Genomic DNA, 16,393 nt, shown 5'->3' on the forward strand with positions numbered 1-16,393 from the left:
AATCACTCTACATGAGAGCTAAAGCTGGTTTGAGGAACTGATGCCACAGAGGAAAAAAGAAGCCCAGACCTTTATTTGCTTCATCACAGTCCTGACGTTATCCAAGAGAACATCAGACTTCAGCTTGATTTCTTCATTGTGATTCCAGTCACTTAAGAAGAGCTGAAAGTCCTCGGCACTGCTGCCAATCATCAGGGAGAGCAAAACTGCCACCTCCATCAACTGAGAGAGGGTGAAAACGGGGAGAGATTAGTTAAAAGCAAAACAGTTGAAATAGTCCTTCTTAAACTGGATCAAACAGCTCTTGTGCCCTTTGTGTTAGAAAAAGCAGGCCCATACGGAAGGAGTGAGCTTGTCTTCCTCTTTTTTCTTGCTCCCTCTGCTCCTGGACTCCCCGTCTTCCTCCCCATCTTCCTCCCCACCTTCCTCCCCGTCTTCTTTCCCATCTTCCTCCCCGTCTTCCTCCCCATCTTCCTCCCCGTCTTCCTCCCCGTCTTTCTCCTCCTCCTTTTTTTGCTCGGGGTCTGGCGGCAGGCAGAAGTCCTGTTTCAGGAGCTCATCGGTCCCTATGTTATTGGAGAGCAGGATAACGGTGCGTCCAGGGAGCGGGGGCACATTGTAACGACAGGAGATCTGCACCGCCGTCTCCAGGGCTTTGCGGTAACGGTCCAGCAGAGCGACGGTGTACAGCCTCCGACTGGATGCACGGACACAGAAACAGCGACATTACATAACTGAGTACACTTTCTTTTAAATTCATGCAAATGTCAATTTGTATTTCTCGTCTTGTTAACTGATCTAATCAAACAAATTCTCCACCAGGCTGAAAAACAGTGCACATTTTTTAAGCGTCAATGGCGAGAAGCAGTTTTGTGAGGTTTTTGCGCCACCCTACGCTCACATATCAGACACTTTTAAATTCTACAGGTGCTGTTTCCAGTCATTGTCACTTTTTCCCAGTGAATAACTAACACACATGCTGTTTCTGTCATTAACTGGGAAACTACTAAACTGGTATTGTGCTGCAGCCGCTCCAGACAACAAAAATGTTAAGTTTAAATCTAAAATTCTAGAAATCCAATGAATTTCAGAAAAAAAAATACATCTTCATACTTGGCCTTTGTGAGCTCGGCCTTCTTCATTCGGTACTGTCGATAGACAAACGGCACCCTAAGTGCCACCCTGATCCTTTTCCGTGGAGAGTCGTCCCAGCTCAGACTACTGAAGCGCTTGCTCTTGGGAATCTTCTTCAGGATGCCCTTCAGGATGTCTTTAACAGGGGGGAGCGCTTGCTGTGATGCTGAGGCTAGAGGACAGAGGAGCAAAGAGGAGGTTCAGGCTGTGGTCTTTATTCATTTAATAAGCAGGGTTTGACCAACATGTTAGTATGTCAACATATTTTGGTTTCATATTGAAAGCTGGCCAATCGTACAATATACTGGTGATATTCTACATTTTTCATATAATCAATGATGAAAGGACCAAAACCTACAACATGTGTTAGTGCGTCTCTCAATGATTTCTGACTCTTCTTCACTGAGTGTGGTACTCAGGTCCACTGGTTCCTACTGAAGATGTGAATCTTTAAAAGCAGCTTACAAACATATAGTTTTATTCTTAAAAAGCTCAGCAATATGATAAAACAGCTGGGCCCTTAGGAGAAACCAGGGGACTATTTTCAGCTGTGGATGAATACAGTTTAGTGCCATGCTGAGTATTTGGGCAACAGGATGGTGTATGTACAATCAGAAGCAACTATTTTGCAAATGCCAAATATTTGGTGGTTCCAGGTTTTCAAATGTGAGAAGTCCCTGCTTGTCTTGCATCTTACATGACAGTAAACTGAATATTTTGGGGTTTTGGACTGTTGGTTAAACAAAACAAGGCATTTGAAGACATTACCTTGTTCTGTAGGAGGTTGAGTAGATATTTTCACTATTTCCTGATGTTTAATTGACCAAATTAATTGATTAATCAAGAAAATAATGGGCAGATTCATTGATGATGAAAATAATGATTAGTTGCCATCCTACTCTTTACATGAAATTTATTTACAATTAAAAAACAGCAAAAATCAAAAGCCTTTAAGGTCCACAGCAACAGAAAACTCTGTAATGATGCAAATCAGCTCTGCTCAATCTGTATAATTGTATTTGTTAATTTTTGTTCTTCATTTAAAAGTACTCTTGTCATGCTCGGACTCTCTGCCTTTTTCCAAACACTAAATAAGTGGAATGTGTTACGCTGTCTTAAAAATTAGGTTTGCCTAAAAGAGGAGTTTCTTTAATACGACTTTCAGCTCAGAGTTTTGGTGCAACTTGATGCAAGAATCTCACCCATAGTTTGAAGCTCCAGGATGACTTTGTAGGCGGCGAGAAATCTGAAGGGAAACTGTCGGCTCTGAATGACAGCTTTCTGTAAGCACATCACAAACACAAGAAAGCACTTCTTTACCTTCACCGTCAGAGTTTAATCACAAAAGAAACATAAAAACGGCGTTAATACTTTATATTAAAAGGTACACATACTCACCAATAACTAGTTGCTTATTAGCATGCATATTAGTAGCATATTGGCTCTTTTTTATTCATAATCAAGCTGTTACCAAAGCCTTGTTCTGGAGGTTAGAGTTGGATCAGAATTCATGTGCAACAACTTTCCTACCTACTATCAATAATCAGGAGGCCTGTCACAATTAAGACGTCATCACCTGATTGCTATTATTTCAGCTGACCGTGATCATTTTGCATCATTGTTAGAACTGTTTCCATTCATTTGTCTAAAAACAGCACAATGTCATATTTCCATCACTATTTCCAGCTGTTTTCCACTTTTTCAGGTTTGACTGGTGCTCTTTTAATACCCTCATCTTATTGTATCCCCTTCTGCTGCTATCACTTAATGCACCTGAGTGAAGAATTGGTGGCACCAGCTACTTTTAGTAGTAGTAGTGGCTGGAAATGCACATTACTTTGCTTTTTTTTAAATTTGCTGATACTCATTGAGCATAAAGTTCCAATGTCAGGAAGAAAAGATGAATATGTCCTTTATGATGATTAATAAAGAGCCACTATGCTACCAATATGCATGCTAATAAGAAAACAGTTAACATGTGTACCTTAACATTTATGTTACCCAACCAACTGATGAAGAGAAATGCTTCCTCCTTAAATCTTCCTGATGAAAAAGCTGCATCATTATTTCCAAAATAAGGATTTAGAACAGGTTTCATCGTTAGGTCGCACCTTATCGGTCAGTCTGCTGAGGATCTTCTTGTGATGAGCCTCACTGATGCCCTTTATGATCATGCTCCTCAGGTTCCTCAGCATGGCCATGAACGGAAGAGACTTATTGTCTGCACAGAGGAGACAGTATTCATTAATATGTGTGCTCCAGGACAAGTTACTGTTCGAGTATTTATATGTGTGTTGTATGCGTACAGTGTGTGTGTGTGTGTGTTTCAGAATGGATGGTACGGTAGAACGATGTCTGAAATGTCTGTCTGTATGTGCTCAGCAGACCTATGAGCTTCTCCCAGGTGGCGGCATTGTTGCCCTCCAGACTCATCAGCCGTTCCCACGTCTCTGGCTCTTTGAGCTTCATTCGCTGGCCGGCTCGATCCCTTTCCCACACGCCCTTCAGTCCACTGCGGGTGAACGCCTTCAGGTCAGCAGGATACCTGGCAGGACAAGCCCAAAGACAGTCCAGTGGTAAGCTACTTGCCTCTTGGACAACAGAGATGTCACATAAGGCCTGAATCCAACCTCCTCTGTTGACTTTTTTACCTTCATATAGTCTAAATAAAATATGAATAAAATGCTGAAGGACAATAAATGCTGCGTTTCTTCGAAATAATATGCTTTACATTGATCAAAGGAGCCTGTAATAAAGTTCTAGTTCTATTTTTTGCACAGGTAATTTCCCTAAAAACTGCATTTGTTTGACGTAAACCATGTACAATATATTTTATGCAGGAGTAGATTCAAAAGATAAAATATTTTTACACTTCATAGAAATAGAGCAGGATATATAAATTTCAATTTCCACTAACACTTTATTTTAACTAGACCTATTTAGCGTTTACAAACAGTGTATATACATATAGTACATGTTCTATGACTCACTATAATGTAGTTGTAAGCATATATGAGGTCTTTTCAAATGTTTATTTATGTAGTTTCAAGGACTTTAACTCCTCCTGTGTGATGCATCCACGGTACGTAAACAGATAATGAATGACATCATAATATAACACTTTTGCCATTTTATAAAACATGTATTCACAGGAGACATTACGAATGTTTACATATGTACATGAATAAACACTTAAAATGTCCTCTATGTGCTTGGAACGACATCATGATGTGCTATGAACAAATCAATGGGGAGATTAGGTGAATGCTATTTATGGGATTGCTCAGTGTGAAAAATACGACACACAAACCAAATACAACCAGCTGATGAAGCGAGTAAGTGCGTTTGTGTGGCTCACTTTCTTCCCAGGATGGCCATAACGTGATCAGCCGGCTCTTTGATGTGAAGCCTCCTGATCATCTTCTTCAGACTGAACTGACTCTGCTTTTTATCCAACACCTCTTTGTTGCCCTTCAACTGCACACACGCATGCACGCACGCACACACAAACCAGTGTTTAAACAGGAGTGTGCTGCTACGCAGTGTTAGCAACTCTTCATGAGAAAAAGTACAATAAATATGAAATACATACATTTATAAAGAACCCTAAACCATACTTCTTAAATGTCTAAGGAAAACACTTAAATACAAGTAACTCAAAATGCAAAACACACCCACAAAACTCAATTAGTGACAGTACTGTATATTAACTTACAAACTTCTCCAGAATAGACGCATCTGATCTGACCAAGTTGGCCCACTGTTTCAGCAGCTGATCATTTGGTTTCTGGAAACAAAGACAGTGTTCAAACCATGGAGCGAGCGACGAACAGCGGAGTGTTCATTTAGACAAATTAGTTCATTATACTACAATAGGACCTGCACAAAGTTTCTATTCCATTTTCAGTCGAGGCGGTAAACAGTGTGCTGGTTTTGTTTTTAACACAGAGAAAATAATAAAGAGCGAAGAGTCACACTTATCACTAATACTGCCAAACAGTTTTCTGTCTGTTAATAACAGGAGAAGTGCTTCCGTACCTTGGCTTTGCGCTTGTTGTGTTTGCAGCGGTGTTTGCGTGTGTTGTATTTTGCCAGCTGGTACTCGCTGAACTGCTTGAACTTGTCAGCCATTGCCTTCTTCAGGCACATTGGCAGGGAGTGGCTGAAACACTGGAAACAGACAAACAGTGTAAAGAGTGGACAGACCTGACAGAACTGATGCGTCCAGGTTTCACCGGACAGCAGACGCTCACTAAGACTTACTGTGCTGTAGATCCTCACAACTTCCAGCCAATCTGAGGGCAGCTGCACAGCGGCACAGAAGTATCTGCGGACATGTGGCTTGGTGGGCGTCTGATTGGCAGCCAGTGCCAAGAGAAAGTTTGCCGTGATGCGGATGTTCAACTGCTGTCGAGTGTAAACTGCCACCTGAATGGTAAAAAACAAGAGCACTGTTGGTGACAGATGAAAATTATTATAACCATTGACTCTCATAATCTGTGCTGTCTGTGCTTTGATTATTTTGTGCCAACTTAAGATGCCATGTTTCAGTAACTGATCAGGAAATGAATTGAACTCTGGCAAAAAAGAAGCCAATACAACATTATAATTTGTGAATAAGTGGGTAAAAAAGGCACTTGTCACATGCGGAATATAACATGTTGTAAATAAAAAGATTAAATGAAAACTTGGCTCTTTATAACAATCCAGATCAAAAACAGACAGTTAAACCACCCAACAACCATACTGGATGCTCCGTAGCATCTTAGGGCACAAAACACTGATGTTTTCTGCATTAAACCAAACCTTTTCAATGGAAATTCAAAAGTAAAAGACAATAAAGGACAAGCCACTCCAAACAACTCTGCTTCGATGTACCTCACAAACACTGAGGAGGCTTCACATGGACACAAAGACAGCAGAAAAGCTCCAGTATAACAAGAAATTGGTGTAAAACTTATCACTCAGGAAATGAGCGATGATTTGATCATGTTCATGACATGTTTTCCACTGGAGGGGCTGACCTGTCTACAACAAACAAGTAACTTAAGTGTTTAAATATGGAATAATTGGAAATCAGAATGTGTGTGTGTATGTTTGAGTACCGTGTGCTGTTAGCTATGTTGTGTCACATGTTGTTCTCTCCAAAAATGCAAATATTTTTCGAGACAGCGGGGTCTATTTAATCATGTACCATGTTGTCATACTGTGCTGCACCAGCTCTTTTTAAAAAGTATTTTAATAAAATAGATTCAAATATCTCTATTCTTAATCAACTCTTGTAATTTCATTGTTAAATGGTATTGCTGCAATGATTTTTTTTGACAGCATGTCTCAACTCTCTTTCTGGATTGTCTTTCTTGATTGGCTGACCGTGATAACAGCATGATGAAGTCTCAGTAGGGCTGAAACAATCCATAAACCAATTTAAAATAAAGTTCAGGATCTACAAACCAGTTTGGGATACAAACGGTTTCAGACACATACACACATACACATGCATACGCACCTTGAGAAGAAACTGTGGGTCATGGACAGAAATGTCCTTCGCCAGGTTTGTGATCCTGGTCCAAACGCTGTTCTGTGAGTCCCAGTCATTCTGGCCTGGAGCTTTGCTCTTATTGACCAGGGAGCAACACACTGCGTTGAGCAGGAGATACTGAGGAACAGACAAAAAGACAATGAAGCATGTGTTCACAACTGAAAGGAGTTTTGGTCATTTTAAACAACACGTAACATAAGCACACAGGAATATTAGCCGGTAGCGCTGGTGCAGAGAAATGCTAAATTTGCAAAGACAGCAACAAAAAACAGAGAACATTTCTATGATGTACACACAGTCTTCAGTGTAAAACATCTTTCCTACCTTTTTGTCTTTCAGCTCCTCTTCAATCTTATCATCTCTTTTATGAAGCTCAGCGAATTCCTCCTGCCTGATGACCACAGCTTGTTCGATTTCCTGGTTGCCCAACTCTGCTTTCAGGACAGGTAACTCCATGGCTGTCCCAGCATCAACCTCCTCCATCTCCTCTTCAGACAAAACATCATCTTCCTCAGAATGTGTCTGATGCAGAAGAAATTACATTAAAAACAGTGATGCTGCCAAATGGGATGCCCTGAAAATGTGCTTGTCAAATATTTTAAATGAGTGTCTTAGCAGCAAAGGTAACTTTTCAGTTTGTGCAAAAAGACAAATTGTCAAAAAGTTAAAACAGAACATTTCATGTACCACACTTGTTTCTTCAAAACAGGACTGCATCGCCTCAGATGTTTCCTCTCTGTCTTCTTCTTCTTCATCATCCCTCTTCTGTTCTTCACCCAGAACATGATGTAGGAACGAAGGAGGGTGAGCAAAGCGATTGAGCAGAGCACTGCTGGCCAGGGATGTGGAGAGCAGAGAGTCACTGGGAACAGAGGTCAGTGAAAAAGAGAGAGGCGAGCGGCTCGCTAGGAGCTTGTTCTCGGTGCTGAGGAGAGGAGAGGCGAAAGAAGGCGAGGAGGAAGAGGTGGAGAGAAGGGAGGATGAGGTGGAAGACAGGCTGGAGGGCTGAAGCGAGGGGCAAGAGGAAGGTTGTGCTGCAAAGTTAAAGAGTGGAGAGCAGGGCTGAGGCATCAGCGTGGAGGTCTGACTTAAAAACTTATTCTCCAGACTCAGGGGAACGTAGTTGGAAGACAAACTTCGCCCACATGTGGCCTGCTGCTGCTCTCCTTGGGGCACGTTTGCCTGCTGCAAAGTCAGTGCCTTCATCGCTGCAGAGACACACATCAATGAGAGGGTCAAAGTTGCAAGTGTGAGCTCCTCCTCTTCGTCTCAAACACAATCCTGATAGCATTACGTATGAAGGCAAGCAGTTCAGCAGCATTTCTTTCTGCTGCTTGAACAAACGTTGCAGCGCAGGGCGTGTTGCTCAATTGAAAACGTCTATAAAAAGGGAACAAAGTCTGGAAACAGATGCTCAGACTTATAAATTGACAGCAGAAGCTCCATAATGCATAGATATCATGCAAAAAGTACTAAAATATAATGAAAATGAGGAACCCCAACACAGCAGTATAGTTCAGTTGGGTTCTGCTCAAATGTAGGCAATGCAATGCTGCATAAAAACTCAGCTTCAGACCAAATTAAAACTTTCACTGACGGAAAATGTTTAAATCAATACGAATAAGGTTTTTTGTTGTACTGCAAGCCCTTTCTTCGTGCTTTTGGTTCCGTACACCAGACTAACAGAGTGATTTCAGTCAGGCATTTAACTATCAGAAATAAAATCACATCACTGCTACAATGTCAAGACAGCAACTTGATTTGTCTGCATTGCATACTTTAAAACTGAACAAGGGAAATAGCCCAAATTCAGCGCCGGTCCCGTTTCCTGGTTGTATATTTATTTACAATGACTCAAGAGTTTGCGTAGGTGTGGTTGTTAGCTGTGAACAACCAGATTAAACACATAAAACTCACCGCAAACACCACAATTTAAACTCGACAGGCGGAGCGCTGACCCTGAACAAACCGGTCCTCTGGTGTTTATAACCTAAATGTTTGATATACTGCAGTTTTTGCATCTATTTCTGACGCAGCTAGCTAAGTGCGGCTGCTGATTTACAGTAAATGTCCTCATTCGACCAGCTGCTTCGCTGCTCCATTCAGAGCTCTGATTGGTCAGTATTATTGTGTACTTTTTTACCGTAATAACACCCAGATGTGTTCTTACGCTCAAACTGAGGAAATTTAAGTAGACTGAAGGCGAAATTGCTAAGGACGAAAAACAGTAAGCACAAACAAACCCAATATTAACAACATAAACATGTCCATAGAGTTTAAAGTTTGGATTTCAAAGTGCTCGGGTGAAATTGTGACGTTACCGTAACTGTTTGTGTACGGCTCAAAGGAGGAAGCGAAAATGCTCTATTTCCGCTGCAGCAGCGAGAACGGGCACGTCAAAAAGGAAAGGAAAATGTGGACTGTTAGGACAAACTGAGGCCAGAGCGAGCACATCCAACTGCGTACATATCTTCGCTGGATTAGGTTGCCACGTATTTGTTATTATTTAGAGTTCTCAGACGGACATTTGAGAGTTTAAGGGTCATTTCGAGGTTAACTCGTCCTCTTGTTTTGTGGTGGTTCGCTTTGAGGAAGCAGCTCGGCTAGCCAGCTGAATTAGCTAGCTCGCTAGAGATGGGGACGAGAGCAAGTCGCCTACAAGAAGACCCGGTTCCCTCTGCTTTCGGAAAAGATGGCACAAAGCGGGATTCCTATCGGCGACCCCGCTGTGCCAGGCCCACCAGTCTCATGGTGGACTTCTCGGGGAGCTTCGAGGACACTGAGGCCAACCGGAGCCGATCGGAGGAGGGCAGCGACTCCGACCTGGGGCAGCATGGGGCGAGCGCCGACGGTAGCCCCGCTGACCACCACAGCATTCCCTCTAGCATTGGCCAAGCGTCACCTGTGGACGACAACAACAGCGAGGGGAAACCCGAGGAAGACGGTAATGTAAGCCCGGAGCCCCCCGTCGTAGCGGAACATCAACCCGGAGAGGAGACAGGCCGCACGCCCCACCGCACCTTTTCCGAGCGGCTGCCCGGGAATCGGCACTCTTCCGCCCGCAGCGTCGGCGCAAGATCCGCCCGGGTCCGAGGCACACACCAGCGGCCGGTGTCAGAGGCTTGGATTGGCCTTTACCGTGTTAACAACCGTCATGGCAGTAAGTTACCACATTTACAGCACGGTAGTATTTTCTGTACATGTATTGTTTTTTTTGCATATGTGTCCTAAATAACAGTGAAAAATCGCGTGCTCTTCATCAGTAACATTAGCTGGTTGATGGTTTGCCTTTTTTTAGACGACAGCTCACATACAGGAACATGCAGTTTTCATAAGAACTTCCATGGAATTTTTGGACCATCCTGCCAAGATCGGCTGAATGACTCAAAATGTGACGAAATTTGGGGAATGACTGTTGATGCACGAGACAGCTGATGTATGACTGAGGACAGGAGTGGGACACGTGTTCAGAGGGAATAATAGTACTTTGAATATGATGGTCAGGTAGTACATAGGGGGGTATTCACTGTCAGCTTTACTCAGCCATAATATTGAAATGAAGTCAGATAAAATTTAACACTTTGCTCTAGAAGGCCAAGAATAGATATTAAGGAGTGTTTAAATAGTGTACAAACTGTAAGGCATTTAGTCTCACATCTAACTATGAATTTTAAATCACAATATCTCCCAGCACAACTCTCAGTCCGCCCAGTCAGAAATTAAAATGGATTATTAGGGGAATTTGCATTCCTGAACAGATAATCTCTTTTCCCGTGCTTGCATGCCAACTGAAATCATCAGAGACCCCATTGTATGAGGCAGATCTATGGCGTAAAACTGGAAGTGGTGACATGCAAGCTCTTTCATGTCAAAAAGCCTGTTGACAGTAGTTGTCAGTGGTAAATCCTGCAGCATGCAAGCTGAAAACATTAAGTAACCGACCACCTTTTTCATTTAATTGCATAAAACGGGAACATGAGTTTGCAGAGGAAGTGAAAATGCATTCTTGGTCTGCATTAGACGATCAGATACAGGGAGATGGTGGCGGTGTGACAGCAAGCATGAGATTGCGAGCCAAAACACACCAGTGTGGTGGGTTTCCCAGGCTAGCCTCTAGCAAGTGCAGGGAAATGGGTCACAACTTCACATGCCTGCTCACTGCTGGCAGCAGCTCATAGATGGAGGAGGAGAATGTAGGGCAGCAAGGCACTGTTTCTGCCTGTCTGTCCCATCCACTCATGACTCTAGCAGTGGCTTCCTCTCCAGCTCTTGTCACTGTTTAGCCCGGTGCATATACTCACATGAAGTTTTAAACTATTTTTGGGCAGCTGCACTCGAGGCGCTATCATTCACACTATCTCTGGGATGAGAATGCATCATTCACTTTGGTTGATTGTGTTTCAGTGTGCTCTTCGGTTTGCCAAGTCGGCCCATGTAATCTAGATGTCTAAAAACAACACTTGCGCTCGATGATCATCCATCATTTATATCTCGCTGTGACACCGTGTGTTAATCTCAGCTCTGTTGTGTCTCTGCTCTGTGCAGATATCCGCTGTCCCTTCTGCTCAAAGCCCTTCCCGGGGGGTCGGATTGAGGATCACCTGTTGAGCTGCCTCACGTCTCCACCCCTACCTTACAATAGTAAGTATCATGTCACAGAAGTGGCCCAGACGGCTGTGCTGTTCTAAAGCTGGAAACACTTATATGGTTGCTTTGTGTGTGTGCAGCGGATGTGCTCAGTAAAGACAGCGGAGAGTGTTCCATCTGTTTGGAGGATCTGGTACAGGGGGAGACCATCGCCAGGCTGGCTTGCCTCTGCGTCTACCATAAGAGGTAACAAAGTTCCGTTGATGTATTTGCATTACAATAAAATACAGATGGATACGGATGAGGAAAGGAGGGTAAAGTATGCAAATTCATGCAGGTGTGATTAAACCCAGACGTTGTGCATATGGCAGGAAACATTTTATGGCTGTTTCCAGAGAGGAAAACATGTGGAAACTGAGCTAAGGAAAATAAGGAAGGGAGGGTTGTTCTGTACTAGTGCATGTATCACTACACATTTGTGATAATTAGGGACCCACTGTCCTTTTCCATGATATGATAAACATGATCTTGACAACCACTGCTGAGGTGCTCTCATATGGATAAAAGTAGTATGAGAGTGACAATCTGGTGCGAATTATGTAGCAAAGAAAAGATGAGCGATGTGTGTGTTTCTGTGTGAAAATGGCTGCATCATTACATTGAATAAGACGCCGTCACAGATGTACCAGATCAAAGACTTCTGCACGTCTTTCGAAACTTACAGAAAAAGGAACTAAGAGAGACTACGTGTTTATGCATGTTTCAGCCCACTCACTGTTTGTTTTTATTTGCAAAGTGTGCTTTAACGTTCAATAATTTTGGAGGAGCAGGAAGTTTTCAGTGCTGTACTGCGGTTTGTAGGTGTGGCCGTTTGGCTGAGTAATTGATATTCTGCTCCACCCAGTCGAGCACTGAGATTTGGGAAAATGATGGAAAATGATCATACATTACATACTCACACACTTTAAACATTTTTTCAAACAGTGACATTCATGTTTTAGAGTTATCCAGTAACGTGTGTATTTCAAAAAGTGAAAATCATGTCTTCAATTTCACCAACAATCCAAAACCCAAATGTACTCGGTTAACGCTCACATGAGAGAGACGGGAAATGCAGCAAGTCATCACAACTGACAAGCTGTGTCTAGTAAATGTTTGTTATTTTTGCTTGAAAAATGACTCAACAGTTAAGGGGATATCAGAATAGTTGCAGATTATTTTATCTGCTGAGCAACTATTCGAGTGTGGACTAATGGTTTCAGAACCACACTTCTCCCATCTTCTCTCTGGTCCTGTTGCATTTAACGAGCCAGAGAGACCTTATTCACACCTGGCTGCAGCGATTACGTTTAGTTTGGTTTCACGCTGTCAGTGAGTGGATTAAGCCTTAAAACCCACCCTGGAGGTTCTGGCACATTAACACGAGTGAATCAGAATGTGATGTATTGGTGTCCCCGCCCTCATCTCTGTTCTTTCTCCCTGTAGCTGCATTGATTCCTGGTCCAAGGTGAAACCCTGCTGCCCTGAACATCCCTTTGATTGACTCACGGGTCACATGTATTCCGCGCAGTGACCAACCCGACTCAGGTACGTACGTGTAAGACTCACTACATGACCAGGACATTCAGTTAGCTTCAGCATCAGGCACAGCAATGCTACTGTTGAGAGGTCACATGGATATTAATGAGAACAGTACTGCATGTCGATCACTGTAGACTACGATTGTGTTCTTCTTACAATTTATTTGCAATCTGTGTTTGTGTCAGTTTTGGTGTGTATCAGGCCTTTAAATGTAATTTTTTTTTATGTGATGTGTAACAGTAGAACAAACATGTCACTGACTTTTAGTGACAGTGTATGTGATTTTGCATGCAATTGCCATATCATGATACGATAAATTACACTGAAAAACATTATTAATGTCATATTGAATTCAACAGTGTTGCCCAGCCCTGTTGCAGACTAGCCCTGTTGCAGACTATATTTTAATCCAGTCCTTACAGTATGCATTTGCTTTGTCTAATGGCCGCTCTGTTTTTCCACCCTTACAGGAGACTACACTGAATCCCAATAAAATCCCAATAAAAATGTGTAATTAAACAAATAAAAGCCCATGTCCCTCTCAGACGCAGACCTATATTTGAGCTGAGAACAGACGATCCTAAGAGGAAGTTCCAGTTAGCGACACCCGGCGCTCTCCATTTGGATCGGTCCATTTGAACTTAGTATAGGCCATTTCAAGCCAAACTCCAACAGCAGAAACAGCGGCTCCGTCTAATCTCGGGTCGAGACCCTTGTTGGACCAGAAGTGGAGGAGGCTTCATTTCAATGTTACGGACTTGGCCTGAATCCGCAGAACATAAAAAAATTAATAATAATAACACAGAAGTAAACATTATCATCCTCGGACGATGGAACTTGCCCCAGAAAGATCTTGAACTTGGGGAGGAACGCGAAAAAAGTTCTTAACTGTGACTCTGGATCCTCTCCTGTGTATTTTTTCTCCCTCCAAATGGGACTGGTCATTTTATCAAGTATTTTGCAGAAAGAGTATTGTTCCATGTCATACATTGGATGAATGTTTTCTTTCCTCGGCTAACCCCAAATGAACCAACCTCACACTGAAAGCGTGAACAGTTACCACGTAAACATTGCTTTATTTTGAACCAGCTGGAGGTTGAGGGCTTGTTTTTTGGTGAACGGGGGCTGCCGTTACTAGGTGTTTTCTTTTTTTTCTATTACCTGTAAACATTTCAGGGGAAGTTTGGGGGCTTGTTTTGAGTAGGTCAGTTGTCTTGTAGGTGGTTAGTTAGCTCTGAGTTTAATGTGCTGCTACTTGCTGAGTGTTTTGGGAGGTTGTAGGTATTTCATAGGGCCATAGTAGCGCTGGTGTTTGCACCAATTTGAGCACTTTTGTCCTTCAAGGCTGATTTTTTTTTTTCCTTCCCCCCACATAATGTCCGGGTTAAGGTTTTGTGTGTGTGTGTGTGTGTGTGTGTGTTGAGATTATGACCAGGGACAGGAAATGTCCCGAGCATGACTGAAATTGTGTGATTTCGTGTGTATTTACTGTAAATTGCCCAGAAGTCTGCTTGGTCAAGCGGGTCACCCTTCTCATTTTTTAATGCTCGTTTTTAAGTGCAGTCACTCTGGCAAACATCCGGTGACATGTGGCATCGGTACGCAGCATGGCGGCTCATGTGGTCCCGTTGTACTCTGAATGCGGTTTGAGTTTTTGTCCCACCACCCACTCCTCCCTCCTCATTCTCAAGCACTCTCTGGGGTGTAGTCCGGATTTTTGGACCGAGAGACAGTTTCGCCATCTGGTTACATTAAGGCCAGATTGAGGAGGGACAAAAGGACGGATGGATTGAGGGATGTATTTTTGGGGGCATGTTCATACCATGTGGCATCTGCCTCTCTTTCCAGCACTGGAGGCTATGAAAAGCTGATGGTTAATTATTACATAACTAGCCCCAACCCCCTCCCCGCGCCCCTTGTTTTTAGGTTTTTAGATATTATATCATCACATTATGATCATGATTATTGCTAAATGTGTTAAATGGCTTTCCTTTGCCTTTTTTTGTGTGTTGATTGCCTTTGCTTGGTGAAGGGGTTCTTGTGCGAGCAGGTATTTGTGGTGTTTTTAGGGCTGAACTGAGGTGGTAAGGCTGCTTAACAGATGCCGTCTGAGTAAGACTGAACACAGGCCAGACGGCAGCGGGAAAGAACAAAAACATGAATGGATTGCGTTTGCTGCCTCTTCAAAAGGCGAGTCTGTCCCATGTGTGTTAATTTCTGTGCTTACAAGCAGGATGGATCAGTTTATAGGTCAGCCCAGTGCACAGGTCTGCTATGGGCTAGTTTGTTCACCCCAGCCCCCCCCCCCTTTCTTTTCCGGTCCTTGACGTTCTGCAGTCTGAGGTGCTACGACTTGTCCTGCCACTAGAGGGCAGCCCTGTGCATGTTTCTCATTTTTTTTGTACTGGTGAATAGAAAAGAATAATGCCAAAAGTCTGTCTGTGCATTGGGGGCATTGCGTGAGAGAGTGCGAAAGACGAGCTGCATTGATCATTAGATGTTACATTTGTTGTGGTGATAAGTTATGATGTTGTATACTTTGGCTGGGAGGGGTGGGGGTGTTTGTGTGTGTGTGTTTTGGGGGGGTTGGTGGTGGTGTTGGGTTGTCGATAAAGATAATAGACAATCTGAAACCCCACATTACTCTCATTTACTTTCTTACCCCCTCTAAGCTGTGTGGTGCAATACCTCAATTTTTACCAATGCTAACTAAACGCTCTGTGTGTAAACTTGCTCCTCTCCAACCAAGGATGGTATTTTGTATAAATGTCCCTAAATCCTTGGTTTTGAATCACAGGGCACTGATCCCCTGTGTGCCCTGTGCTTTGAGGCTGATGTATTAGATGAGAATGTGTTTCAGAGAGTCACCGCAACAGTATCTGCATCCCCAAGATATGGACAATCTGCCTTTTACTCTGGTATAAAAACAAATTGAATTTTATTTATTAAATTGTAAATATGTAATGCAATTCAAGAAAAATGGCTTGGTCTTTGTCTGTTCAATATACTGTTTCTAAGCTCCAATCTTTTGTATGTCTCAGAAATTGTTTTTATATGTATTTTTTACAATAAATATGTGTGAGAGACGTTTTGTGAATGTCAGTTTTGTGTTTTTAAGTGTCAAGGATGTGTTTGTGCCTAAAACAGGCCACAATAAAGTTTTATTTAAATGAGAGAATTTAAATTGCACTTAACATTACTAAATTATGGCACAAATATTTCAAATGAGTTCTTTAAAAGAACAGCACTCTTGTTTTATTTAATTATTGACAAACTTAGAACCTTAGGTTTGGTTCTCTCTATAGTTCAGGTGCTGAAAACTAAAGTTGAGTTAAACCTCTTTCCTCCCTCTAACTTTTAACACTGAAGCCTTTGAAAGCTGTAAAGATGCAGTTATAATTTTACATATATTATAATTTTAGTTTTAATTCTCTTAGGGCTGGATCTAATGATCATTTTTGTAATTGTTTAATCTGCTGATTATTATTATTTTTATCTTTTTGGCTGAAATGGCAGAAAACTAGCATTCACATGATAATTACACCATGT

The 16,393-nt window shown here is 42.4% G+C and overlaps 2 protein-coding genes across 2 annotated transcripts in view; one reads left to right on the top strand and one right to left on the bottom strand.

Moving 5' to 3' along the window:
- Nucleotides 1-8,731, bottom strand: part of tep1 (telomerase-associated protein 1) — a 30,281-nt gene extending 21,550 nt beyond the window's left edge. Inside the window, exons 1-15 of the mRNA XM_041949503.1 lie at nt 8,594-8,731; nt 7,364-7,884; nt 7,001-7,198; nt 6,644-6,793; nt 5,398-5,562; nt 5,173-5,304; nt 4,850-4,921; nt 4,493-4,611; nt 3,522-3,679; nt 3,246-3,355; nt 2,337-2,415; nt 1,114-1,306; nt 471-697; nt 340-386; nt 70-222 (exon numbers count right to left, since the gene is read on the bottom strand). Coding sequence (XP_041805437.1) covers nt 70-222; nt 340-386; nt 471-697; nt 1,114-1,306; nt 2,337-2,415; nt 3,246-3,355; nt 3,522-3,679; nt 4,493-4,611; nt 4,850-4,921; nt 5,173-5,304; nt 5,398-5,562; nt 6,644-6,793; nt 7,001-7,198; nt 7,364-7,882 — 2,322 coding nt within the window. The 5' untranslated portion in view covers nt 7,883-7,884; nt 8,594-8,731. The remainder of the gene's footprint in view (nt 1-69; nt 223-339; nt 387-470; nt 698-1,113; nt 1,307-2,336; nt 2,416-3,245; nt 3,356-3,521; nt 3,680-4,492; nt 4,612-4,849; nt 4,922-5,172; nt 5,305-5,397; nt 5,563-6,643; nt 6,794-7,000; nt 7,199-7,363; nt 7,885-8,593) is intronic.
- Nucleotides 8,732-9,057: 326 nt separating this feature from the next.
- Nucleotides 9,058-15,930, top strand: zgc:66427 (uncharacterized protein LOC406256 homolog). Its single transcript, XM_041949173.1, has 5 exons — nt 9,058-9,836; nt 11,222-11,317; nt 11,404-11,509; nt 12,749-12,850; nt 13,315-15,930. Exons 1-4 carry the CDS (start codon nt 9,311-9,313, stop codon nt 12,804-12,806), a joined length of 786 nt encoding a protein of 261 aa, XP_041805107.1. The 5' UTR covers nt 9,058-9,310; the 3' UTR covers nt 12,807-12,850; nt 13,315-15,930.
- Nucleotides 15,931-16,393: the final 463 nt, after the last annotated feature.

This window comes from Chelmon rostratus, chromosome 12 (assembly GCF_017976325.1).
Source record: "Chelmon rostratus isolate fCheRos1 chromosome 12, fCheRos1.pri, whole genome shotgun sequence".
Lineage (NCBI taxonomy): Eukaryota > Metazoa > Chordata > Actinopteri > Chaetodontiformes > Chaetodontidae > Chelmon > Chelmon rostratus.